The sequence below is a fragment of the Zosterops lateralis genome (assembly GCF_965231275.1).
Source record: "Zosterops lateralis genome assembly, chromosome: 10".
NCBI lineage: Eukaryota > Metazoa > Chordata > Aves > Passeriformes > Zosteropidae > Zosterops > Zosterops lateralis.
Window position 1 is genome coordinate 17,163,652 of NC_139770.1, and position 26,376 is coordinate 17,190,027.

Genomic DNA, 26,376 nt, shown 5'->3' on the forward strand with positions numbered 1-26,376 from the left:
GCTTGCTTTTTTTTGAAAACTCTGAGAAGCCTTGTTCTGCAGTAATCACTTCCAGACTGATGTGTGTCACTGCTAATGTGTGGGATCATGGTAAACAGTCTCCAGCTGTGCTGTAAGAAACTGAGTAGTAGTGTTTGTAACAGTTTTGAGAGTAAAAATGTCCTGCAAAGGTGTTGACAAACGTCTGAGACTTAACAAGTTTGGTCTGAGATCTTTGTGGGAACTTTCTAGAATTTGTCTAGAAATTTCTTCTGCAGGAAGGATAAGAAGCTGTGTCAGGTCAGTAATCTTGAGAGCACTGGCTGGTCTGTCTCCTGGTGCTGCTGGTGGACTTCTGTGGATGCTCCTGCTGACACTCTGTAGGACATCTGTTTACCTCTTCCTCACTTCTTTCTTAACCACCTCTTCTTAAGAAGACTAAATAGCTACTTAAAGCTGTTATAAACTATCAGGATTTCAGCAGGCTCTTAGCAGTTAGTTCACTTGTGTAATTTTTCTTTGCATTTCACAGCATTTCAAGCATGGTTATATACGAGGAGGGAGCTCCGTAGTGTTAAGGGTTAAATGATGACAAGGAAAAAAAATGACAAATACAGAATGAAGTTGCATTCAGAGGAAACTGTTGTAAAAGTTAAAATAAATAGAATGGAAATTATCCCCCAAAACATTTATTTCTCTGCAAAATAATATGAATTTCCAGCAACAGAAATGTTGGATGTTCCTGAATCTGGGAGTTTGTGTTGGTTTTTTGACTGTAGCTGGTAGAAGCTAGGGGGCAAACAGCAGGTTCTACTGGTGACCACAAGTATTTTATTGCTCACCTTTATTATTGTACAATGCATTTCCATTGGAAGACTGGTACAGGCAGTTTGAGGTCACGTTTGCACTGGGAGCCCTGTTCTTCTGGCTTCCTCAGCCCACAGCTGTAATGTGTATCACCAGATCACCCAGTGGTTATGGTTGGAAGGTCCTTGGAGAAGTCATCTTGTCCTGCCCCACTTCTCAAGCAGGGTCACCTAGAGCTGTTTGTATTCAGATGGCTTCTGAATGTCCCTAAGGATAGAGACTCTGCAGCCTCTCTGGGCAGCCTGTGCCAGAACTTGGTCACCCAGACAACAAAAAAGTTTTCATGATGATCATGAGGAATCTCCTGTTTTTGTGCCCGGTGTGTCTGCTCCTGTCACTGGGCACCACTGCAGAGGCTGGTTTCCTCTTCAGTCCACCCTCCCTTTGGGTTTTACGTATACTGGTTTGAACCCTGCAGGGTTTCTCTAGGCTGGCTCTAGAGGCTGACTCTGTCCTTCATATGAGAGATGCTCCAGAGGTTTGTCAGTGGCCCTTGACTAGACTCTCTCCGGTGTGTCTGTGTCTCTCATACTGGAGAGCTCAGAACTGAGCACGGTGCTCTACATGTGGCTTTCTAGTGCTGACTAAAGCCCTTGGCCTGCTGGCAACTCTTCCATATGCAGCCTGGGATACTATTAATCTTCCTTGCCTCAAGGGCCCATTGGTTTGTTATCAACTCGATGTCCATCCACAAAGAGCCTTGGATTCTGTTCTGCCAAATGTGCTTTCCAACCCTTTGCCCCAGCAGGCATTAATGCATGGGGTTGTTCCTTCCCCCTGAGGATGGGATGTTGCACTTCCCTTTGAACCGCATGATTAGAAAGGGGCCGATTACATTTTGTATGAAGTTACATGTTGATCAGAAAATGATGAGACTTGAGCTGTTTGCTCCTTCCGATTGAATGCCAGTAGGTTACTTTGAAGAGGTGGTGCCTGTAAGCTTCTAGGAGGGAGAGACTGAGAAGTTTCTTCAGGACTGTTGCCGGCTTTACCTGCTTTACAGCTAATAATAGCAGTAGATTGCTGACAGTGATTGTTTCTTTGACTTGATGATTTTAATTGGGTAGACAAACATTGTTAAAGGAAGGGGCTTGAGTGTATCTGATCCTGCACTGTGGAATAAAGGACCTTTTGAGTCCTTTGCGGTCTCTTTTTTGTGAAATGATTGTACTTTCATGTACACTGACATTTTAGTCTAATTTCCTCAAGATGTACTTGTGCTACACTCTGAGTTCAGATGTTTGTGCTCGAGTTGCATCTTTGAATCATTAGCATTTGGGCAGCAGCGTGTGGAACTTTTCCAACCAGCGGCTTCTTATAAACAGCTCTCTCTCCTGCCAATAACAGACTTGGTCGCTTTCCCATTCCCCAAGAAAGGTAATGTTCAGATAAGCGCGAGTACATTAACACGTTTCCTCTGCTTGGACACTGCCTTCTTACTATCGTAGTGCAGCTGAGTGTAGACACTACTGAAATTAACTGGGATTTTGCTTCTGAAAGCCTTTCCAAACCTGGTTGTTTGGTTTTTTTTGTTTTTTTTTTTTTTTTTTTTGAAGACCAGCAGAAGCAGCAATCTGGGTTCTGCTTAAATCTGCAAGAATACAAGACACAAGCAAGGCAGCTGTATTCTAGCTGTGGATTTCAGTTCTAAAATATAACCATTAGAAGAAATCTGGAAATGAACACGGAAGAACATCCTAGCTCTGATCCTGTATTTGTGGAAGTGGATCACTTATCGACTTTGTTGCTAGGGATCTAGAGAGTTGCATAAATCTTCATTGTTGGGTCAGACTGGGGGATTAGGACTGCAGTTCTGTTGTCAGAGATGCTTTTGTAGAGAATTCTGAAAAGTGCAGTGTTCTAGTAGCATCAACAACTTACTGGTCATTTATTTGGATTTTAGATCTGCCTACAAGCCTGACTTAAGGAATAGGATGAAAAGAGGTGAACTTATGAGTTAAATAATCCAAGAATAGATTTAGTCGTTGCAATTCTTACATACCCTTGAGAATGCAGGAAGACCTCTTCTGCTCAAATGCTAAACAACTTTTCAGCAGCAGGGAGGAAATAATACATTTTTGCTCAAACTTTACTGCAGTGACTTACTGCCAAATAGAATGGAATTATTTAAAGTATTAGGAGTCTTTGCTTTGTTAGAAAACACTACTGCAAACAAGTTAGCTATGCTAGATCTTTTTGGAAGGCAGTGTTCTTCTAATGTGATATTCTAGAACTTGAGCAAACCTGTTCCCATAAAACCTCACAGATGTTAATCTGAGTCAGAAGCAGAATAAGAACATGCATTGAAAAGCAGTGTTTTTAATGCTTAATCCTAAAAGGTAATAAGATAATTTTATAGTACTTTTTCAAATATTTCTGTATATTTATCTCATGGAGATGTGTACTCCCTAAAATTACCTTCTGTGGACCTTTCTTGTGCTTTCAAAGTAGCTCATGGTGTGTCAATTGTTAAGTGTGTTCTTGTTTGTATTCAGGGACTCTGGAGCAAATAATGTTGCAGTCATTCCTCTTTTTTATAGCATTTGGATTAAAAGTACAAGAATTAAACAGTTTGCTTTTAGCTGAAGGGATCTGAATTATCAGATGTGCTGCTTTACCTCTGTATGTAACGTACAGAGATGTTCCCTGTGACCAGCCCAGAGACAGGAGCTCTGTAATACCTCTGCAGACTGATGCCCAGTGATTTGCCTGGTTTATACAGATCATACCTTTGCTTAGAGTACAGTGTGCAATTAAATTGCAGTTGAGATAAAAAGGTTGTGTTGGCTGAGAGTTTTTTAATTAGCAAGGGGAACCTCTGCTTTGTTTGAAAACAAAACCTTGGGTTTTTGAAAAGAAAGCTGAAAAGCTTTTACTTGGATTGCTGTCTGCAAATCTAAATAGTTGCCTTCATTATCAGTACTTGTAAAATTGCTGGTTCAGGAAGGCTGTAGAAAATAACTTCCCTGAAGGAGCACCAGTGTAGCAAATGCAAATTAAAATTACTGACCTTTCAATGCTGTGCATAGCAGAATAAGGAAGAAGTGGGGAAGAAGCTTTTGTCCACAATTACCTGCCTTCCCACCTCCAAAGGCTCTGGAGTTGGATTCTGGGGATTCACAGTTCTGAAACAAAAAAATATTAAACTTTTGCTAATTACAGTTTTCATAAATGTTTCTTGAAATCTGTACTAGTCTCATAAATGCTGTTTTTCTTTTAATGAAGTTTGAGAAATCTTGTGGTAATGGAATCAACAAGATGGGGCAGAGCAATTACCTCATATTATCTATATTCTTTTTTTATTTGAAACAATAACGTAATGTTTTATTTTTACAGATGACTATGGATGAGAAATATGTGAACAGCATTTGGGATCTCCTGAAAAATGCAATCCAAGAGATTCAGCGTAAGAACAATAGTGGTCTCAGTTTTGAGGAGCTGTATAGAAATGCTTATACAATGGTGTTGCATAAACATGGTGAAAAACTCTACACTGGACTAAGAGAAGTGGTCACTGAGCATCTAATAAACAAGGTTTGTCCATTTGTGAATTAAAATAGAAGTGTGTTATGTGAAAGAATCCTGAACAGTTATTTAAATGACAGAAAATCTAATTTTATGATGTTACCTTGTGTTGCAGTTGTGTAGCTTCTCTCAAAAATGATAGCACAGAGATAATATCAAGCTCAAGTGATTTCATGTTCCAGGTACTGTTTGTTGTAAGTTACTGATGGAAGGCAGACAGTAGGAAGCACTTGAAAGTGTTTAACAGGAAAAAACTTTTTTTGAAGGGTAACTGTTAAGAGCTGATAATTTTTTTAAAAGGTTTGTGTCACTTTTGATGGCATTTTGTGACTATCTTAGGCCAGATTTTGTGTTGTTTTCCCGTCAGTTTTTTCATCTGTGGAACAAATAAATACCAGTGTAAGAAGTTGTTTTCTATAGGCTAATGAACTAATTCACAATTTAATGAGACAATTGTGCTGGGATTATGCTCTTTCAAGAGGCACTAGGCACTGTTCAAAAACAGCAGCTCAGCAATAGCAAAAGTCCAGAGTAGCTCACACTGCCATGTCAGCCTTTGCAAAACCATGTCAGCCAGTCAAAATGACATGCAGAAACTTTCTGGAGATGTATCATCCAAGAAAATGAATCTTCAGGTCTCATGTTAAACTGGAACCACTTCTTTAGTCTTAGAGAAGTTTAGAATTGATTAATAAATATGTAAGTGGAAAGAGTTAAAACTCACTTTTTAGGAGTTCAGATAGTATTTCATGGCAATAGGGTTGTAAGCCTTTGGGAGATGCCTGCCTTACCCCTCATGGTAACATCCATAGCAGAGAGGTACATGTCCACTTTCATCCCAGATTTGATCTCATGTTCTGGCTGTGGCTTCAGATGGAGTATCAGATTTTTGTCCTCTTTTTACAAGATCTGAAAAGGAAAGTCAGAGACCATCATATGTCTTGGACGATTACTGCTGGCTGAATTACAGAGAATGGATGGGAAACTTAGGGCTAAATAATGCAGGATGCTTGGGGACGTTTTTTTTTGCATTCCAACTGGAGTTACTGCTGTGGCAGAGAAATGTGTTATTTCTTCTCTAAAATCCTAGTTTTCAAAGGTGTGGTCCAGATAAGTATAGCCTAAAACTGCTTTGAATGTGGGGCTTTTTTACTGTTTGCACCAGAGGAGACATCCTCTCTGAAGTGGCTAAATGATTTGCAGTTCTTTTCTATAATTGTAGCACATCTGTGACTCTCAAAAACTTCTGGTTTCATTATCTATGCATTCATAATCTGTACTATTCATATAAAATGTGGCAAATGGCTGAGGCTTTTTTTGCCTTGTTCTTGTGTATGCTTATGCACTTAATAATCGTGACACTAAACTTTTATTATTCCTAGGCTTTAGTTTATCATGGTTTAATTTGCTGGGTGTTTTTTATCCCTGTTCCTAGGTATTCTACCACTTATCTTAGTTCCTAGCTATTTTGCATATTAAAAATTATGCATTTGCAGAATTAATTATTCTGAAGTGCTGATTGTGGCAGGCCGACAATAGAGCAGAAGACTCTGAGTTTGTATTTTCAGTGCAGAGGCTGAGAGGACTGCACAGATAGCAGTGCAGACAAGTGCCTTTCTGACACTTAATATTCCTGTATCTGGAGCTTTAAAAAAAATCTTCTCTGATGACCAAATATTCTGATCTTTAATATGATTAATCAAATTATATCTATGTGTGTCAGTGACATAAAAATAGATGACCAAAGCTTTTTCAAATAAAAAGGTTAACTGAGTTTTAGTAGTTAACTGCTGTCAAGTTAAAAAGGCTAAATCGATGCCAGCCTGTAAATTAAATAATCCCAGGAAAAGACTAAAACAATGTGATTTATGCCAAAAATTTCTGAACAGTAACAAAAACTTAGAGGCTAAAAGCTACTGCTAGTCCCTTTTGAATGTTCGCTTAGATACGTTATGTTGACACATATATAGATGGAAATATGGAAAAAATAGTGCCTTGTTTATCAAGAACACGATCAGTTCTGTAACGACATCTAATATTTGTGCCATTAGTACTCGTAAAATAGATAAAAAAGAAGTTTTGTTTAACCTCACATTTTGTCATAGAAGTTTTAGCAAAATCTTTTATGTTTGCTGTCTCTTCCCAAAAGCAGTTGTCTGGAAAATTTTAAATAGCTAATGAATGATAAATGCTCTCATCACAAGTCTTTGTAAAACTTCTATTCAGAGAATCGGTGGTGGATGCTAGAATTTGGAAGAGGGGGATTTTGCCAACTGAAATATTGTTCATTAAATTTTGTAACTTTTATAAAAATGGAAATGTTCACAGATGAATAGACTTTACTATACTCAGTTCAGGGAGCACTGCTGAGGAGCCTTCCCCAAATTTGAAATTGTAATAATCATTGAGCCATAACAGTCATTTGCTGCCCATATCTCCCAAGTTACCTTTTTAGAAAAAAGCTTCATTCTTGTGGTATTCCAGTCATGCTAGTTAATCAGGAATAGATGAAAAAACTAGGTAAATGCAGTGTATATGTTCAGTTGTTTTTACAAATAGTTTTAAAGCATGGAAAGCACAAGTCTTCATTTTTGGTGTGGCATTGTTAAGTATTTATGATATATGCTAATTTAATTGCCAGGTAGGTTTTGCTTATTCAGCGTTTTAATTAGCAATTTAACACTCATGAGAAAGTATTTAACTTCTCAGCAAGAAAACATAGTACAGTGCACTGTCTTTACAGTTTAATTGTAAATAAAATAATAGGTGCAAATATGATCAATGCAAGGTGCATACAAGTGAGTTATTACCAAGGATGCTTGGTTTTAGACTTGCAGACCCCAATGGTTTGCAGTTCTAAATCACTCTTTTCTGGCTGTGGGATAAAGGCTGTAGTAAGCCAGGTACTCTGCATCACTAAGAGGAGTCAGCTCTCTTGAACGACTTTGTTTTTATTACAGGGTGGGAACATGCTAAAACTTGTCTTTGCCTGTGTGTTGACATAATTATTTAAGTATGATACATGTAGAGCTATTTTAAAATAATGTTGAATTTTGAAAGTACTGAAACCTTTCATCTTAATTCAAGTATTTAATTGCTGTGCATCTGGTATTTCACTAATATCACAGAATCCCTGGGTTGGAAGAGATCTTCAAAATCATTGGGTCCAACCCACCCCAAACACCTCAACTAAACCATGGCACCGACTGCCACATCCAGTCTTCTTTTAAACACATCCAGGGATGGTGACTCCAGCACCTCCCCAGGCAGACCATTCCAGTCTTTATCACCCTTTCTGTAAAAAACTTTTTCATAATATCCAACCTGTATTTCCCTTGGTGCAGCTTGAGACTGTGTCCTCTCATTTTGTCAGTGGCTGCCTAGAGAAAGAGACCAACCCCACCTGAGCACAGCCACCTTTCAGGGAGTTGTAGAGAGTGACAAGGTCACCTCTGAGTCTCCTTTTCTCCAGGATAAACAGCCCCAGCTCCCTCAGTTGTTCCTCACAGGGTTTGTGTTCCCAGCCCCTCACCAGCCTCGGTGCCTCCTCTGGACGTGCTCAAACGTCTCAAGGTCCTTCCTAAACTGAGGGGCCAGAACTGGACACAGCACTCGAGGTGTGGCCTCACCAGTGCCCAGTTCAGGGGAAGAATGACCTCCCTGCTCCTGCTGGCCACACCATTCCTGATCCAGGCCAGATGCCCTTGGCCTTCTTGGACACCAGGGCACACTGCTGGCTCCTGTCCAGCTACTGTCACCATTGTCCCCAGGTCCCTTTCTGCCTGGGCACTGTCCAGCCACGCCGTCCCCAGCCTAGAGCACTGCAGGGGCTTCTTGTGGCCAAAGTGCAGGACTCGGCACTTGAACTTATTAAACGTCAACTTATTGGATTCTGCCCATCCATGCAACTGTTCCAGGTCTCTCTGCAGAGCCCTTCTCCCTTCCAACAGGTCAACACACGCTCCCAGCTTAGTGTCATCTGCAGATTTACTAATGAAAGACTCAATTCCCTCATCCATGCAGTCAATAAAAATATTGAAGAGAGCTGGCCCCAGCACCAGACCCATGAGGAACACCACTGGTGACTGGCTGTTGGCTGGATGCAGCACCATTCACCACCAATTTCTCCCTTTCTTGCCCATTGACAATCTTGTAGCTTGATGTGGACAGTCTTCCTTCACACTTCTCAAGCCTAGTCTGTTACTACTTCACACAAATGTTGTTAAGTGTTTTTAAAACACACAGAGCTTAGTTTACAGCTCTCTAAACCATTTGATGATAAGCAACATAGTTTGTGTTACAGTAAAAAAAAGTTGAAGTTAAAAAGTTGGCAGGATATTATTTTTAATGTTCCTTTTATGCGTAAATCAGTGGGACCCAATGAGGTGTATCTCAGAGTCCTGAGGGGAGTTGGGTACTGTAGCTGACAAGCCACTGTCCATGATATTTGAGAAGTCGGCAATCAGATGAAGTTCCAGGTGACTGGAAAAGGGAAAACATCGTACCCATCTTTCAGAAGTGTAGAAGGACCCTGGGAGCTACAAGCTGTCATCCTCACCTTTGTGGGAGGAACATGGAAGAGATCTCCTAGGAGCTCTGCTAAGGTACATGGATGACAGGGAGGTGACTTGGGACAGCCAGCACTTTCACCAAGGGCAAATCTTGTGTGAAGCAGTGACCACATCAGTGAACAAGGGAAGAGCTGCAGATGTCATTTCTCTGGACGTGTGTAAAGGTTTCCACGTGGTCCCCATAACCTTCTGTCTAAACTGGAAAGAGGTGGATTCAATGAGTGGAGTTAAATGGGTAAGAATTTGGTTGTGTGGTCACACCCGTTGCTTGTGGTCAGTGGCTCAGAGTCCCAATGGCCATCAGGGACAAGTGGTGTCCCTCAGGGGTCTGTCCAGCACCTGTTATTTCAGGATAACAGTACAGGTATTGAGAACACCTTTGGTCAGGAGGGCACAGAGCTGCTCATGGTGGCAGTGTTCAGTGCAGAAGGAATGCTGTGGGGTGCTGGTGCAGGTATAGGCTGAAAGAAGTGTGTCTGCTCTGAGGCTTAGAAAGTTATGTCTGGGATCGTTTGCAATCTTTAAAATTTGCTCTTAGTGTTACAGAGAAAGGGGAGAGATGAGTAATCTCCATCAGGGAGTTTGAAATTATTTCCATAACATCAATGAAATAGGAGGAATGACATGAGAAGTTGTGTAGGAAGCAAATTACCTACTGAGCATTAGAGTGTACTGTAAGCCTGACTGACAATGTATGAAGTGTTATCTGCCTTTATATTTTCTTAATGATGTTTTCAGATGATCTTGAGCAAATCTTCTATTATATGGAAGGCAGAAGGATGTGAAGGAATTGCTCGAAAGTACTTAATAGTTGAGAATCCCCAGCATTCTTCAGTGTTTGTTTTTTCCTTTTAGTAGTAGGATAGCAGCTGCAGGGATGAACAGACATTTCTGGTAGTCAATCCATTAACCTACTTGGGACTCCTAAGATTTTAAAATACTATCTTTTAGACTACTTAGATTTTTCTAAAAGAAACTCTGTAATAAAAGTTCTGAGAGCTTGAGGCCTTGGTTCAGAAAGTGCTGTTCTGTACTGCTGCTCCCCTCAGGATGTTCTGGCTGTCCTTACAGTAGTGGAAATTACATAATTGAACTATTTGTGCTGCTGCATCAGGCCAGGCACTGTAAGATAGAAATAGTAGGCCATAAGTCTTCTTTGTGCGCACTTAAGCAAGAGATATTTAAAGGTATTGAAAGCTTATGCCAACAAACTACTCTTATTGGGGGGAGGGTTCTGTATTTCCTGAGGACCTGTATCCAGTAGAAAATACAGTTGGGCCTGAAGTTATACACAGAATTTTGTCCTTGTAATTATAAGAAGACCTTACATATATTAGGAAGTTGCTAATTTATTTTCAAGTATGTCTGTATATGGACAGTCTTATTTAAGCTGGCTTTCCCTGCAGTTTACTTCATGACTGCAAATATTGTCACAGAAATCACCACAAGCTCAGCTGATTGAAAGTAACGTTCTGCTGATAAAAATCTTTGAGATTTGAATTTTTCTAAGGCTTTGGCAGAGTAGCAGCTGTGTCTCTTCTTTGTTTGAAGAGTGTGAGTTTGCACATTTTTTACTTCAGATCATTTATTCTACCCAAGTGGTGTGACTCTGCACCTTCTCATGGCTAAGATATTTTGTGCATTGTAGCAGTTTAGCTGTAGAGTTCCTGAATTAATGGCCCACACAAGGAATGCATTTAACACTTGTTAACTATAAAGTTGCTGTAAGTGATAATTTGCTTGGCAGTAGTTTGGTTGGCTTTTGTAGTAGCTGAAAGGATGGCTTTCCAAACCTCTCTGCAGTTTCAAATAAACATAGAAGAATATTGTTGGGAGCTTCACAGGGAAATCCTGAAGGCAGCTCCACTGTACAGCACCCATTCCTGAATTTCAAGGCCATTTCCAGAAATCCACGTGGCACACCATATGGAGCAGAGGTGGCACTATTGCAGAGTGTGCCAGTGTCTGCTTGGAAGCAAGTTGTCACTGCTACCTGGTGGCAGGGATCCACCCCCTTTTGTGTGACTTGGTACTGGCTGGCCCAGCACAATTAGAGTGATGGATGTGGGATGTGTGCAATTAAAAGGGCACACTGCCTCTGTGTTGGTAAAGTAAAGGCTATCATAAAATTGATCAGTAACTACCCTTGGTTATTTGTGCTTATAATCTAATCATGTTTTGGTATATTTTATCAGTGTGGATGAGCTACCAAATAATGTTTATAATGTTTTTCCATACTGACCAAAGTGAAAGCAACCATGTCAAGTTTGTTTCTCTTGTTCTGGGAGGTTCTGCATATTCTTCACAAGTATGCCTCCTGAAGTTTTTTAATGCATATTTATGTTTTGGCTAAAAACTACTTGGACTGGGTGACAACAGAGCACACATTTGGGAGGCCTAAGGATAAATGATGATCATGATCAGAAAGAATGATGCAGCTAAGCAGTGCTTATAACTCCATATTATGTTTTCCAAAAGCAAAGAAGAGAGACCTTGCTCAGGAGTGCAGAGTAGGTGTTTGAGGATGTAAGAAAGCTTTGAACAGTCTTTGCATACCTGTATTGCCTAGAGGCAGTACCGAGTTGAATATTACTGGGATAAGTTTCCCCTCCTTCATCTTTCCCCTCTCCCTCCTCCTTCCTCCCTCTTTCTCCTCCTTCCTCCCTCTCCTCTTCCTCCTCCTGCTCCTTCATTCCTCTCCTTTTCTCCTTCATCGCTCTCCTCCTTGAGACCATTGTGTTGAGTGATGTGCCATGCTGTTGTCTCTGGTTTGCTCATCTGAGTTTGTGAGTGTGTATAGTAGTGTGGCAGACAGAATTCTGTTACCCTGGTTTGGCCTAATAACTTCATGAAACTGGAATGACAGAATGAAGCCTGTCAGGTGGTTGCATGAGACATTGATGCAGCTTGTGGCTGCCTGGCTGTGTGTGTTTTGTTTCCCTGCTTGAATCTTGTACTGAAATTTACACTAGCAGCTAGGTAACAGTGCACATCAATAAATGGGAACATTCTGTTTGGTTACAAAGAGGGCAGAATATATTTTGCGTGTTATGTCAAAATTCAATTCCCACATTTTAATAACTCTGGAACATTTTTTTTACATTCCTGCAGGTTTCTCTTTGACGTTGGTTTCAACTTTGACCACTGCAGTATATGCCTACTGGAAAAAATCAAAATATGAAACTGGATGAGTTTTTTATTAGTAGGGAGAGTAGTAGCAAAGAGGCATAAAATCTAAAGTTGATGAGATTAACTTGCAAATTGCAAATACATTAGTAAAAAACAAAGATGATTTTCTTTTTTCTATGTAGTCTTGTTGGTATTAATGTAAGAGTCTGCTCTTTACCATTACCCGGCAATTGGTGCTTTTCATACCTGTTGTTTGCTGTATCTTTACACTATCTCAGCTTGTCTCTCTAAATGTCATCATGGCCGATTTTCCACCTGTACTTGTTCCTGTTTGTAGCATTTACCCAGTGTTCTGAAATTACTTGTGATAGTAAAATTGCCAGCAATTGAAACACTATAATGCAGGAAATGAAAGCTTTGAGGAGTTGTCAAAGACTATTTTTAACATTTCAGATTTCAGGAATTCCTTTGAAATTTATAACCCGTGTTTATTTTGTTTCCCCTGTTTCTAGCATAATTTTTCTTACTTATTTTTCCACAGAAGGGAAATATGAGGTAGGGATAGTCAGCGCCCAGGAAAAGCAAGAACCTGTTTGCAAAATTCAGGTCCGTAGAGGAGCAAGAATTCTTGTGCTGAATCTAAGTTTAAGATTTAAATGCTGCAGGAGAAACTGACTTGAGTTTATGTCAATATATCTTCTTTCTTTTCACTTCAGGTGCGAGATGATGTGTTAAACTCCTTGAATAACAACTTCCTACAAACACTAAACCAAGCGTGGAATGATCATCAAACAGCAATGGTGATGATTAGGGACATTCTGATGTATATGGTGGGTATTCTGCTATTTCACGCATTTAACAGTGTAGTAAATTGTCCTCTTACCATGCTTACCAGTCTTTTTCCAAAGACTGCTCTCTGTCCCTTGCTTTGAATTTTCTGTGCATGCAAGACTGCTACAGGTGTTTGACAAATTGTAATTGGATTCGTGTTTTGGGTTATCTCATTATCACTTGAAAAATTGATCTAAAAAATGGTTGAACTTCACAGTTCTCAAAAAATAAGCTAGTCAAAGCAGTTCTGGTAGATTTTACATGTTAGTTCAGCTAGTGGTATTTTGTTACTCTGGAAAGCACTATAGGTAAAGCCTCCTGAAACTTGCAGTGTACTTATTCATGAGGCTTTAGGATTTAAAGAGGATAACTTTGCTTAGGTACAGTGTGTGTCCTTGAATGTTAAATTCCAGTTGGATCCTTTGCTGTTAATGGAGAACTTGTGTAGAAGATTAAGCAGTGTACATAGAATATGATTTTTGGTTGCATGCTTGCCATTTCTTACCAAAAGCCAACAGAAAAAAAGAGGTTGTTTTTAAGCGAGAGGGCCTGCTATTGTTGCGTCTGGATTCTGCTATGCTTTAGGTAATTGTTAAGTATTAAAATTCCCTTAATATTGGGGATGTTCTAGGATGCAGGAGAGTATTTCTGCTTAGCTTCTAGCCAAAGGTTTTTGGCTTCAAAAGGAAGTGTTGAGATGCTGTGCTTTCTTTGTAAAATTTTTCCCCCTCCGAAGTATCCTAAATATAATTATTGATGGAGTACTTGACAGTGAAGGACAGACAATAATGGACATTTTTGGTCCAAAAATCAGATTACCTGGAATTGTACTCTATTTACCAAACAACATCAGTTTAATCTTGTCTTGTAGCTGTTAAAGATCTCATGCTGTGACGTTGACTGTGTTTGTATTAGCTGTGAAGTCCTCTTTGGTCAATAAGCTCTTACAAGTTAAAGAATTTGGAGTAATATCAGAATCATAAACAATTCCTTTTAATGGATTTACTGACCTTCATGTTGGAGGAGTTGGTTTATTTTGGTAGGGAAAATACCACATATCAAAAAATAGTGCTGGATAAAATGCCATCAGTGACACTGAATGATTTGTGTGTCTTACTGTGCCAAAAGGAAGATGGACAGATTGTTTTGAAGATGTACTGTCTTTGCTGGGAGAGATCCTGGACTCCCTAATCTGTTTGTGAAGGACAAGTACAAATCAATTGCTGCACCTAGGCATATTCAAGAATAATTAATGATTAGATTAATCAACCAAAGGTGAATTTTCAGAAAGATTAGAAGATGGAATCCAGAGCCTTCTAGGGGAGCAGCTGTTGTGTTTTAGCCAAATAATATATAATTATTTCAGCACAGGAGGTGCTGGATGGTCCAAAGTAATGGATAATGCAATCTGCTGCTCTTAAAATCGATAAATTTCTGATCTTTCAAACAGTGGCAGAGAAAACTGGCTTATAAACTTTCCTTTAGTGGCTGGCCCAGTATATTAAAGGTCAAAACCTCTTCTCTTTGAGGAAGAGTTGCCTGCTTCAGTTACCACTCCTGGGGGAGCAGGAGAACTGTTTCCTGAGTATTTTTTGCGCTCAGAAGAGCAATGCCTTGACTTTGCTTTGAAGCTTGAGAGTGCGGTTCAAATATCCAGCCAGCCTTCCCTTTTCCAGGAAGATTCCAGGAGAAGGCAATTTGCAGCATTCCTTCAAGTGTAAATTGAGCTTCATTGGCTGTCTTTTAGATTCAGAACAGAATAATAAATAAACTTGAATACCTCTGGGCTACCTAGCCTTCTGTGTACTGTTTGACAGTTCCTAATTATTTCAAGTGGGTGTTCAGTTGAGCCCTGTGCTTGACTAATTATTTGACTCCCACTGATTTTTTTCCCTTGCACCACGGAAATAGGAAAAAAAAATCCGTAATAAAATGTATTTATAGTATAATAGTAAAAATAGAACAAAATTTTCTTTCAAAATGCTTATAAGAACTTAGGGGCACTGATGTTTGTTTGTTAGACCTCTGTAATGTAATATGGGTTTATAGTTAGAATTTTATTTTATTTTTTTTTTTTTTAGGTAGAACTATCTAGTGTGAAGATTTAGTACAATGGGCAGGCTCCCTCCTTTGACTTGGAGGGACGTGACAAATTGTCAGTAATACATGTTTTGATTACAAATTAGAGAATAAGCAATGATTTAAAACAGGACTACTTTGAAAGATTTGCAGTTTCACCTTTGTCACTGGGATGTCCTCTTGAGTCAGATAAAATTTTCTTCATTCACAAAAGACTAAGAGTGAAAAAACTTCCAGTCTTGAATATGTGTTGATTCAAAACCTTTGGAAAAGCTGCCAGTACCACAGAATTATAAAGCACCTGTGGAAGATCAGACCTGACTGCTTTTCAAAGAAACCATTTTCAGGATTTTTTTAAATAAAGAATAATTTGTCCTTACTTTCTGATGTTGAGTCTGAATGACATGTATGTTTATAATGATATGCTTATGTCAGAAATAATTCATACATTTTTATTCAAAAAAATGTAATGTAACTGACATTGAAAATACTTTATCTAAAAAAAGCACCAAACACTGTACAACATGAGTCACCAGGCATTGTAAATTAATATGTTTGTGTTCTAGCAGGAGAAGTATCTGCAATTATCATGTTTGTAAGTAAAGCATGACCCAATCCTTCTCTTGTTTTGTAGGCCATCTCAATTACACATCAGTTTCAGGAAATGTACCTATTGCCCAACAGGCCACACTGTGACATCAGTGAAAGTAAAATATTTACTACCCTCTTGAGTTCTGGTCTTACTCTCTTGAATCCCTGCTTCAGCCTAATGATTTTACATCTTAAACATCTTAAACTAAATTGTTTTAACACCACGTTTGTCTTCCAGCTTCCTTTCACCCATTGGCTGCTGTATGATTTAACTCAAAACAAATGCTTTTTCAAACCACCTTAATTTCTTTCCTCTGTTTAATTTTACCATTTTAAAAATAAAAATCAATACTAATAAATTTTTTAGAAGGGCATGTGTTCTGTACAGTGGGGTTTGTGCATTATGTTGCATAATTATTAGACCACTTGTTGTTTGAGGTTATGGCAGGATTTCATTGTTCATGCAGGACATCCTCCACAAGACACTCTCAAGTTTGCCTTATAGTTATGTTTTTAATAATGTGTATTACCTTGTCTCTTGTGATTACTCTCTGGTAAAAGTCAGTTGCTTTTGTTTCTCTTGCAGGTGTAGTATGAGTTTTTGCAACCTTTTGCACTTACTGTGCAAGATTTGTCTTGATTATTTTGAGCCATTCGTGACTGAATTTCAAGTTTACGTAGTTCCACTGGATTTTGTAGGGTATAGCATGAGCTCTCTTCCCTTTTACATGTTTAGGCTGCAATAATTGGTGCCAGAGTGAATGTAATACACTGTAAATTTTGGCACTGCCTGCAACAAGCAAGGAGGCACTGAGCAGTAAAGTCATGTGCTAAGCACCATCTTTGCTGAGTCAACTCAGGTACTAAGACAAGTTGAAGTAGTGAAGTACATTTGGGCATATCTGAAATTCAGCCTCACAGTGGCAGTGCAGGTAAACATACCTACAGTGGGCTTTATTTAGCTGCTCTCTGGAATGGGAGAAATGGAGGTGGAGTCATTTGGGCTTTTCTCCAAGCAATGTGAGTGTGTGTATTCTTAGAACATCAACTGGAAGCTGGGTTAAACTGGATTCTGTGGTGTCTGGTCTTTACTGCTTGTGTTTGCTAATTTAAAGCAATTTCAGGTATGTGAGTGCAGCAGTCACACCCCTGGCTGCATTACAGGCCTGTGGGTAGTGCCAGTTACACACTGTCAGAAATGAACAATTGCTCCTGCAAATACAGCTGTGAATTCAGAGGTCAGAGCATTCCCTTCTCATCTGTGCTGTGCACAAAGCTGGTGTCTTTTTTTAGGCCAGCACTGACAGATTGGATACATGAGTTTTGAAGGATGACTCTCATTGTCCATGGCTTACACCAAGGTAATAGGGAGAAGTGTTGTTTTTATTTCCAGAACTAGGATCAAAGACACTTACTGTATACATAGGAGTGTCTGAAGGCTGCTGCATCATCCTGGTAGTGCATCCATACAGAGATGGGTAAAATGTGGCTGCTGCTACCTTACAGTAGGTGACTTCAGTTCAGAATTATTCTGCACTGTAAGCAGGATTGTAATTCATGAATAATTGCTGTTTGAAACTCCATCCTTGTCTCCTGAAAGTTACTCTTATGTTAAAGCACACACTGCTTCTCCCCGTGGGAAGTGATTTCTGTTCAGTAGTGTGTTGCCTTGTCAGTTAAACCTGTTCCCACATGGGGCTCTCTGTGATTTTCTTTTTTAGACTGGGGAGAGCTTCCAGCAAATGTGATCTGTTACCAAGGGTGAGCAAATCAGCAGGATCAGAAATGTTAATCTTGCTGCTGTGGTTGGGGTATTGTAGAGAGGTCTGGCTTACTACAGAGGCTGCTGATAAATTGAGAGGAGTTACTCTTTCACTGTGGCAGTGTTCAGCACTGCCACAACAGAAGCTATGCAGATGAGTCATGGCCATGGCTTTAATCCTTTTAGATACCCTGCTTGCTGCCTGTGCTTCAGAGGCCTGAATATTTTTTTGAAATAATAATTATATTATTTTCTCTTCAAGTTAAATAGTATTAGACACTACGTTTTAATTTGCTCTTTCTGCAAATCTCTCTGCAAATGTATTTTAAGCTTGTCTTACTTGAGAATCACATTTACTTCTGTTCTTGATGCGAGTGTGTAAATGAGGAAGTGAAATAAACAACCATGTTTCTAAAAAAATCAGAAAAACAAAAGCAATCTATTCCAAAGACCTAGCCCACCACACGTCACTGAACTGACTTTATGAAGAGCAATTAGCAAATGTGCTTTGAGACAGCTGAGCTTGCTTCAGGAGCCACAGAGCAGGCATATCTGACATGTTCCCATCTTGTTTTTTCATTTAAATTAAGGGCTGCCTGTCTGAAGGCAGGGAGTGGGAAATCACACACTAATTGCAGAACCCAGTGTTTTGCTTTCCTCTGGTCAACAAGTGGCAATCTGGCATATAATTAGTATAGGAATAATTTTGCTATGTGGATACAGGTGCTAAATGGTGGGTTGTCTGTTCCTTCTTGTTTTTTGAAAATGCAGAATTTATGTCAACTTGCATATATTTTTTAAAAAATTTTTTTCCATAGTCTGAAGCATACCATTTGTTCTTTTAATGGTTTCATTTTCCAAGTGTTTGAGTAGCTTTGCTCTTTAATTCTGCATGTGATAAAGCACTTGAGCTTCTCCAATGGTTCCAGCACTCTTATCTTTATACTCAATTTCATAAATTGACCATCAACCTTGATAGATTTTGATTATTTTTAGTATTATTGTTTTGTTAGAGCTAGATACATTCTTAGAAAACCTCATCCCAGCCAGATTTGTAGCTTTTTCTGTTGTCATTGTCCTGATGCTTAAACGGTAGCAAAGCAGTATTTTTAATAATTGTCCAAACTATGATATTAGAAGAATGGATTTTGCCCTGACAGAAATTACCAAAAATAATGATTGCCCATCACAGAAACGGATTGTAAAAACTCAGAGTTTTTCTATTCTTAATACTGTTTTAAGTGGTCTGACCCTGTAGTGGCTATTAATCAAATACGTGCAATTTCTGTTCACTAGTGACTTTATTAATAGCCTTCCTTTTATTCAGAGTTAAGTTGGGAGAGAGGAATAGGAAAGGAGTGACAAATTTTTGGAGTGTTTCTTTGGGTAACAGTAAGAGACTTGGGGTCTGCATAGCCCTCTCAGTCAATTCTGTATGATGGATTTTGGGCTATGCAGTCCTTAAATGCTGATCTGAGCGTCAGTGTTGGTTTTTAAAGGTAGGTGGATAAAAAATGGGTAGTTGAGGAGCTTGATCCTTCCCACAGACAGAGATTATATAGGGAGATAGAATTTAAACATACATGGAAATGTAAAAACATGTTTCTTCTCTCCCTCTTTTTTTTTTTTTTTTTTGAGGAGGAGGTGGTGTATGGGTGAGATTATAATGAAACATAACAAGGTTTTGAAATATTGCTCAAGTTGAATGAAAATGAATTTGGGGAGCGTGAAGGGAGGGATGTCTACAGAAGTGTTACGTAAAGTTTAGAAGTACTAATCCATAAAGATTCTGATTTTAACACTTATTATTTTGGCGCTGTACTTGCTGCTCTTTAATGATACTATTTCAGGAAATTTCACTGAATATTAAATATTCTTTGGCTAATAAAAGGAGTGGTAGGAATATGCATGGAGGGGAGGGAGAAGTTAAATCATTTTTCTTAAATATCAGAAAAAGATGGAAGGGCTTGAGTAGGTAAGTGAAACCTCTTGCAAATAGTGCTGTGGATTTAGTCAGTAGCTGGAGACTCCTCTGCATCCAGACTAAAAAGTGGGAAGGCTGTAGATCTGTTCTGGCATGCTTTAGTCATAAATGTTGTGCTTATGCTCCTAAGCCAAATGGAACTTCCAGTGTAAATGAAGTTTTGGAAAATGGGGCTGATTTTGAATGGTATATTTAATTTCTTTCTATTAATAGAAAAGGTACATTTGATCCTATTTCCATTATACAGACATAATTGATCTCTTGTATTTTTGAATAGCATCGATGCAGTGAATTCAGAGTTTTATTGCTGTTTGTCCTTGTTGTAGGACCGAGTGTATGTGCAACAAAACAATGTGGAGAACGTCTACAACTTGGGCCTGATCATTTTTCGAGATCAAGTCGTACGTTACGGCTGCATCAGGGATCACCTGAGGCTAACCCTGCTGGATATGATTGCAAGGGAGAGGAAAGGAGAAGTTGTAGACAGGTAAGATGTTTGTAAGTGAAGCCTTTTGTAAGTAACAGCTGTCAGTTTTTAAAGAACAACTCAAGAACATACACAAGTAATTTGTTATTTAAGACCACATTTGTGATCACAACTAAAATTTCTTCATATTCTGGAGTAACATATTTCTTTGTGTATTATATTTTAGCATAATGGTAAGCAGGGAAGCTTGTTAATATATGTTTTAATATTTACTTATTTATTTTATTTTTTATTAAAGCTTGCATGAGATGTCTCAATTATCATGCTGTGCTAGAGCATTTGATTACAGAGAGTTCTGGCAATTTTCTGTCTCTTCCTAGCTTGTATTTCCTCTGTATTCAGAGGTTGTTTAATTTTCTTGTGCCTTTTCATAGATCTATTTATTTATGACATTTCCTCTTTTAATTCCAATTACTTTTTCTCATGTTCTGATCAAATTGTTTCTCAGCAGTTCAGTTGTATCTCTTAAGTTTTAAATCTGTTTCTCAGCTTCTTTGGTCAGTTTAATAGAACCACCCACTGCAGATATGGAGCTGAAGGAACTGCAGATTTGCAAGTTTTCTTGTGCCTCTACAGTTTCAGAACAGCTGTTGCATGTAGGGATATGTAAACTCTTTGCTACTCTGCCTGCATTTCTGTGACTAAGATTTCCCAACATGCAATTCAGGAAATGAAAAAGGCTCCCCAGCTACAGCTGTGTATTGTCCCCTACTGCCAGAAAGTGGAATCTTTTTCTAGATGCAGTTCTTTTGTTTTTATTAACTTGATGTTATATTTGAATTTTGATGGCATTTATTTTGTGTTCATTCAGGTTTTTTTTTCTTTTTTTTAGACTTTTCTGTGGTTGTTGTTTTGGTTTTTTTGGATGGCCAGCCATCCAAAAACCTCAGACTTTTCATAGCAACTTCCACATGTGCAGTTATCTTGAAGTTGCAGTGGCTCGGTTCTGACCTATGTGTGCAGTTTTCTTTGAAACAGTATTTTGGGTTAATTTCTTATATATTAATATATGTTCTTAATTTTATGACTTAGTAGAAATTGACACGTGTGTCCCTGTCATTGCATTTAAAATATTTAATAAACATTGTCAGCTCTTTAGTTTTGAACAAAACCCAACAACCTTGCTCGTGTAATATACTTGAAAATGTCACGTACTAAACACATTAGAATGGACTTTCTATTACTGCATTTTATTAAAATTAATATTGTGTTATGAGTTGTTATGCTGCTGTGTACTCTGTCTTACAAACATGTAGATTTCTCAAGTTGTTAACAACTTACTTTTTGGCAGAGGCGCAATAAGAAATGCTTGCCAGATGTTAATGATTCTAGGTCTTGAAGGAAGGTCAGTCTATGAAGAAGACTTCGAGGCTCCATTTTTGGACATGTCTGCAGAATTTTTTCAGGTACAGCCATATTCTAATTCCAGATTTGGAATGTTGTTATAACACTCTGGAACTGTCAAATTTGGTGATATTTTACATATTTGTTGCTTTTTTGATGAATATGTCCATCTCCATTAAATGAAATAAGAAAAATAGTCACTAGCTTTGCAGGAAGAAGTAACACAGGTTTTACAGAATTAGCATAATTTGAATGTAGTTTTGAGCTATGGGATCCAATGACATGTACAGTAATCATCATGCTAATCTTGTGCCTGCTTTAGGTTATTTCATGTAACTTAGACTACATCTGCTTTTCCACCTCAGTCTTTTTGAAATGCCAGAAGCATGAAAGGTTCAAACTGTTTCAGGCTTGGAAACCTGTCGGACTGTCTTTGGGAAAGTTTATTTCCTTCATAGTTTCCACATTTGTGAGTTACTTTTTGTAATAAAGCAAACCAAGTCAAGGAACTAAGCATATCCAAGTGGCTGTCCAGTTGTTGATCAGCTGTCAAATAATACATTCCAAATATTTTTGAGTGGTTTTTTTTGTGAGGTACTTGGAGGAGGAAAGCCATTTAAGTGCTTTTTGAGTGTAATGATCATCTATTGCTGGAAATTGATAGAAATTTTAAAATAATTTTTGAAATAATCTAGATGAGGTAATTTGAGTCTCCCATTTCTTACGCAGCATCAACTGTCATATGCTCTGATCTCCAAACTTCCTTGAAAAGCAGAAGCGTGTGTTGCACATTTGAATGTCACTGTGTTCTGTTTTTCACTGGTGCTTATATAAAATAAGGAAAAATAATGACTTTCATTTAAGTTCTATTATTTAGCTCTGCCTGAAAAATAAGACATCTTTTCTCCAAAGACTCTGCTGACCAGTGCACATAAAAACCATTTGACATTAAATAATATGCTCAGCATTGTCACTAAGGAGAGTAAGGAGAACTACCATAAACTGGTATTTGGAAGGAATTTTTGATCCTTCCCTTTCCCCATCTTTGTTTTCTTTGAACCTGATGCTAAAACTCTAGTTGGTAGCTGGAAACTAAGTTGACTTGGGTTGTTTTAGTATGAAAAATACCTTGTTTATATTGCATGTACACCCTTATGTAAAACGTTTAGTATAATAGAACCTTTATTTTGTGTTCAGTGTGCATATATATCATGAATGTGTTGGACATGCTGTGTTTGATTTAAACTTGCTTATAAATGCTGATCTGACATGTTTTCATTTTACCCTTTATAAAAAAGTCTGAAGTAATTATTTGTGTTAATTACAGATGGAAAGTCAGAAATTTTTAGCTGAAAACAGTGCTTCTGTATATATAAAGAAAGTAGAAGCTAGAATTAATGAAGAAATAGAGCGGGTGATGCATTGTCTGGATAAATCAACAGAAGAACCAATTGTGAAAGTTGTTGAGAGGGAGCTTATTTCCAAGCACATGAAAACTATAGTGGAAATGGAGAACTCTGGCCTAGTTCATATGCTGAAAAATGGGAAGACAGAAGGTAAGAGTGCATCATTTGTGAGACAGAAATGCTTCTGATACTGCTTACTGTTTTTAAACATGGGATAAATCAAGCTTAACATTTGTGTTCCTGTGTAATTGTGAAAATATCTAGTTATGTTTCACAAACATTTGAGAATATTCAGTGACTGTTAGATGGCTCATAAAAAAGAGCCCATACACTTAAATTGTTTCTGTTTAGCACCAGATACAGGTAGTTTTTTTGTAAACCAAATATCTCATAAGAAAAGTACAAATCTATTTTAGTGGTTTTTGTTGCCAGTTGACCATGAGCCATTTTATTACTTCCATTCCTCTAATATGTATTTGTGAAAATACATCACAGGTTTTGGTCCCACAGGCAGCTCTGTAAAAAGTACTTGTGTAAAAGACTTAAACACAAGCATTGCAGCACCAGTTCTTGAGGAGGGAGCATTGTTGCAGAAAGGAGTTGGCCATTTCTAAAGGATAAGAAGCAGCTTATTGAAGTGGTTGAAACAGAAGAATTTTACTTGATTTGCTTTTCTCTAATAGAGGTTAATGTGAGACAGTGACTGAATGAAAGTTATTATGGAAATAGAACCTAAGTTTCTAAAGCAGCATAACGAAGAAAGGGATTGTAGTATCTATATTTAGAAATCAGTGCTCACTCTAAAGCCATGAGACTGGGGAACAGCCTTGCTGCTTAGATTAATGGCCTTTGTTCATTAATGCAGCTTCACAATTACTAGGTGATAGTGCACAAAGTGAGCACATTTCCTAGCTGTAAAAAAGGATTGTGTTGAAAAAGAAAGTGATGATACTATGCTTATACTTTCTTCTTTAATATCCAGTTTAGATAACCTTCAGGCTGAGGGTACAAGGATATTGAAGGGTATTCATAAAGTACAGGAATTGTTTAACTTTTATAGGCCTTGGTTTGATTCAGTTAACTAGTAGAGTGGAAATGCTGCTTTGTGAAGATGAGATTTTTCATAAAGGTACAAGGATGGATTGTTCTTTTTGAAAGCGATGTTTAACCTAAGCCACTTCTCATTGTTTTAGGTGGATGAAACATAGTACTGTAATAGTGTATGACTGGCCTTAAGACAAATATAAACTCTAAATTTTTTACCAGTTTTTGCTCTTAATACGGAAACAAGCATCTCATTAGTACTGTCCTGTTTGGTTTAACTTACAAGAAAAAAAAAAACCACAAAAATGCAAAAACGTTTAATATAGTGCTTGCTTTTGGGAATGATAATATTGGAAGCTACTTTCTTAAATACCCTGGAAAGCATAATCTTGCTGAAGGTCTCATAGGTTCACTATCCCCATCTTTTGCTGTCCTGGTGGTAGCAATGGCAGGCTTCCTGCTGCAGACAAACTAAAATAACTGAATAGAGTCTTTGCTTTTCATTTTGATGCCTCTGCAGTCAGCATCTTGTCAGGGCTAAAGGAAAGAGATCAGAAGAATCTGGTGCCTGAGCTTTTACAGGATGCTTTGTGTCTCAAGTGGCTGAACTTCAGCTGTCAGCTTCAGCTCTGAGCTGACTGAGTTACAGAAGTGTAACACACACAGATGTCCTGCATAATCTCTCATTCTTGTTTGCAGACCTTGCTTGCATGTACAAGTTGTTCAGCCGTGTGCCAAATGGTCTGAAGACAATGTGTGAGTGCATGAGCTCGTACCTGAGAGAGCAAGGCAAAGCACTGGTTTCTGAAGAGGGAGAAGGAAAGAATCCAGTTGACTACATTCAGGTAGCTAAATGCTTCAACTTCCTTTTCTTTCCCACTTTAGCAGTTCACCACATATGCAATTTATAAGGTATATCTTAGTATTGATTCAAAAGGGGTTGTTATTTATAAGCTCAATTTATAATTGTTTTTAATGTACATTCTCTGAATCTTCACACATTGTTTAGAACTCTTATTTAAGCTGGTTGGAAAGTACATACTAAGTTTTTATGCTTTTAGTAGTTGATTTTAATAAACAACTTACTCAGCCTAATTACCTAACTGCTGGGAACTTCTTGGATTTCTCTAAATGCTGTGTCTCCAGAGAGAGTTGTATGTCTGCTGACAAATAGCTTTATAGTGTCCACTTTGTTTAATTTTATGTAACATTAGCTATCAGTGTTTACTGAGGCAAAAATCACATGGCAGCATTTCATGACAAGCTTAGCTGTGACTGAGAGGTGAATGTGTTTATCAGTCATAACAAATTACTCATTCCATTCTCTGTCTCCCTAAGAAACAGAACAGTTCTGCATGTTAAAAGATGTGAATGTTCTTTCTTGTTCTCTCTCTCACTAAGTGATCACAGAATACGATCACAAAATATCACAAATATACTTCAGAACTATTTGTCATCTTTTCCATTGTCTCGGAGAAGATGATTTGAAATTTGCATATAAAACCTTTAGAGTTCATTGAATCTTAAAACTGTGTTTCTATAGCTGGAAGATATGTTATATTTAATGTGAAAGTGTGTATTCATTAAACATTGAAGTTTTTTAAAATGTGTGGTTTAAGTCCTTGTGTCTGTTCTTCATGAGAAACATTTAATGTATGTCTGTCAGTCTCTGCTGTTTTTAGTTATTTGTTTGAAAACTAACTGTGCTAGAACTGGTTACTATTTGAAGAAGCCATTTGAGTATAAAAACATTCTTGATTGGATTATCAATTTTCTGGCAATGCTAAAGCAAATTTCTTACCAGGCTTGAGCAAGAATCACCTCTTCAAGGCCTGGTAAAAAGAAGAGAGAATGCCCTTGAAAAATCATTAGGTTTAATGATTAAGGACTCTTACATTTGTGGCAGTGTGATTTAGGAAAAAAAAAAAAAGGGGTGGGTGTGCAAATGATGTGGAAAATAAGTGTCTGGATTACTTTGAAGTAATTTTCACTCCTGATGGGCCTAAAGAGGTATCATTAAAAATTTAACTGAGAAAGATAGATCTAAAAACTTAATTATAAAGGTAGTATCAAGGTTTCCTGTCACAAATGTGAAGCAAAATGAAGCTGAGGAAGACTTGCCTGTGTGCTTTGGCAGAGCCCAGCCCCTCAGTATGGACCCCAGCATCTCCTGAAGATGTCCTAGAGCAGGGATTGACATTTGATTACTGAAAAAACCCCAGAAAAGTTTATCCACCACTTCCACTGAGGGGATGGAGGCAGAGAGGAATATCTATGAATCAAGAAACCACCTTGCTCTTTTCATCTCAGCCATGTTCATGTGAATCTGTCAAAGACAATAGGACTAAGGAGACAGACATGGAAGCTGCATTAAACCATCAAGAAAAGAACTCCATCATAGCTCAGCACTGCTTCCACAACATGACATCACCCTGAGCATAATTGGTGAGATGATTGCAAAAGCATTGCCAGGGGATTAGATTTAAAACTTTGTATAATAGTTTGAAGGGATGTTGAAATGCTTTTGTAATTGAAGGTACTAACAGTTTCTCCTGTTTAACACCAGGTTGTTCAGATGGTGTACTCCTGGAGAGGAGACATGAGCTAACCTTGGTAAACAGAGAGATAGTGGGATTTACTTTGAATTTATTATTTCTAATACGCATTAATTAGCCTGTCTAAAGATCATTCCTTTAAGTGAGATGGTGAGTTCCTAAGAAACATTACTACTTCTTTGAGTAATTTCTTGAATGGCTTCTTTAAGTAACCACATATGA

At 38.2% G+C, this 26,376-nt stretch overlaps 1 protein-coding gene across 1 annotated transcript in view; it reads left to right on the top strand.

Annotated features, from left to right (window-relative positions):
• The window catches only part of CUL3 (cullin 3), a 54,074-nt gene that overhangs the window by 12,100 nt on the left and 15,598 nt on the right, over positions 1 to 26,376 (top strand). Inside the window, exons 2-7 of the mRNA XM_083868395.1 lie at positions 4,183 to 4,380; positions 12,788 to 12,901; positions 19,645 to 19,805; positions 21,097 to 21,211; positions 22,477 to 22,705; positions 24,299 to 24,444. Coding sequence (XP_083724521.1) covers positions 4,183 to 4,380; positions 12,788 to 12,901; positions 19,645 to 19,805; positions 21,097 to 21,211; positions 22,477 to 22,705; positions 24,299 to 24,444 — 963 coding nt within the window. The remainder of the gene's footprint in view (positions 1 to 4,182; positions 4,381 to 12,787; positions 12,902 to 19,644; positions 19,806 to 21,096; positions 21,212 to 22,476; positions 22,706 to 24,298; positions 24,445 to 26,376) is intronic.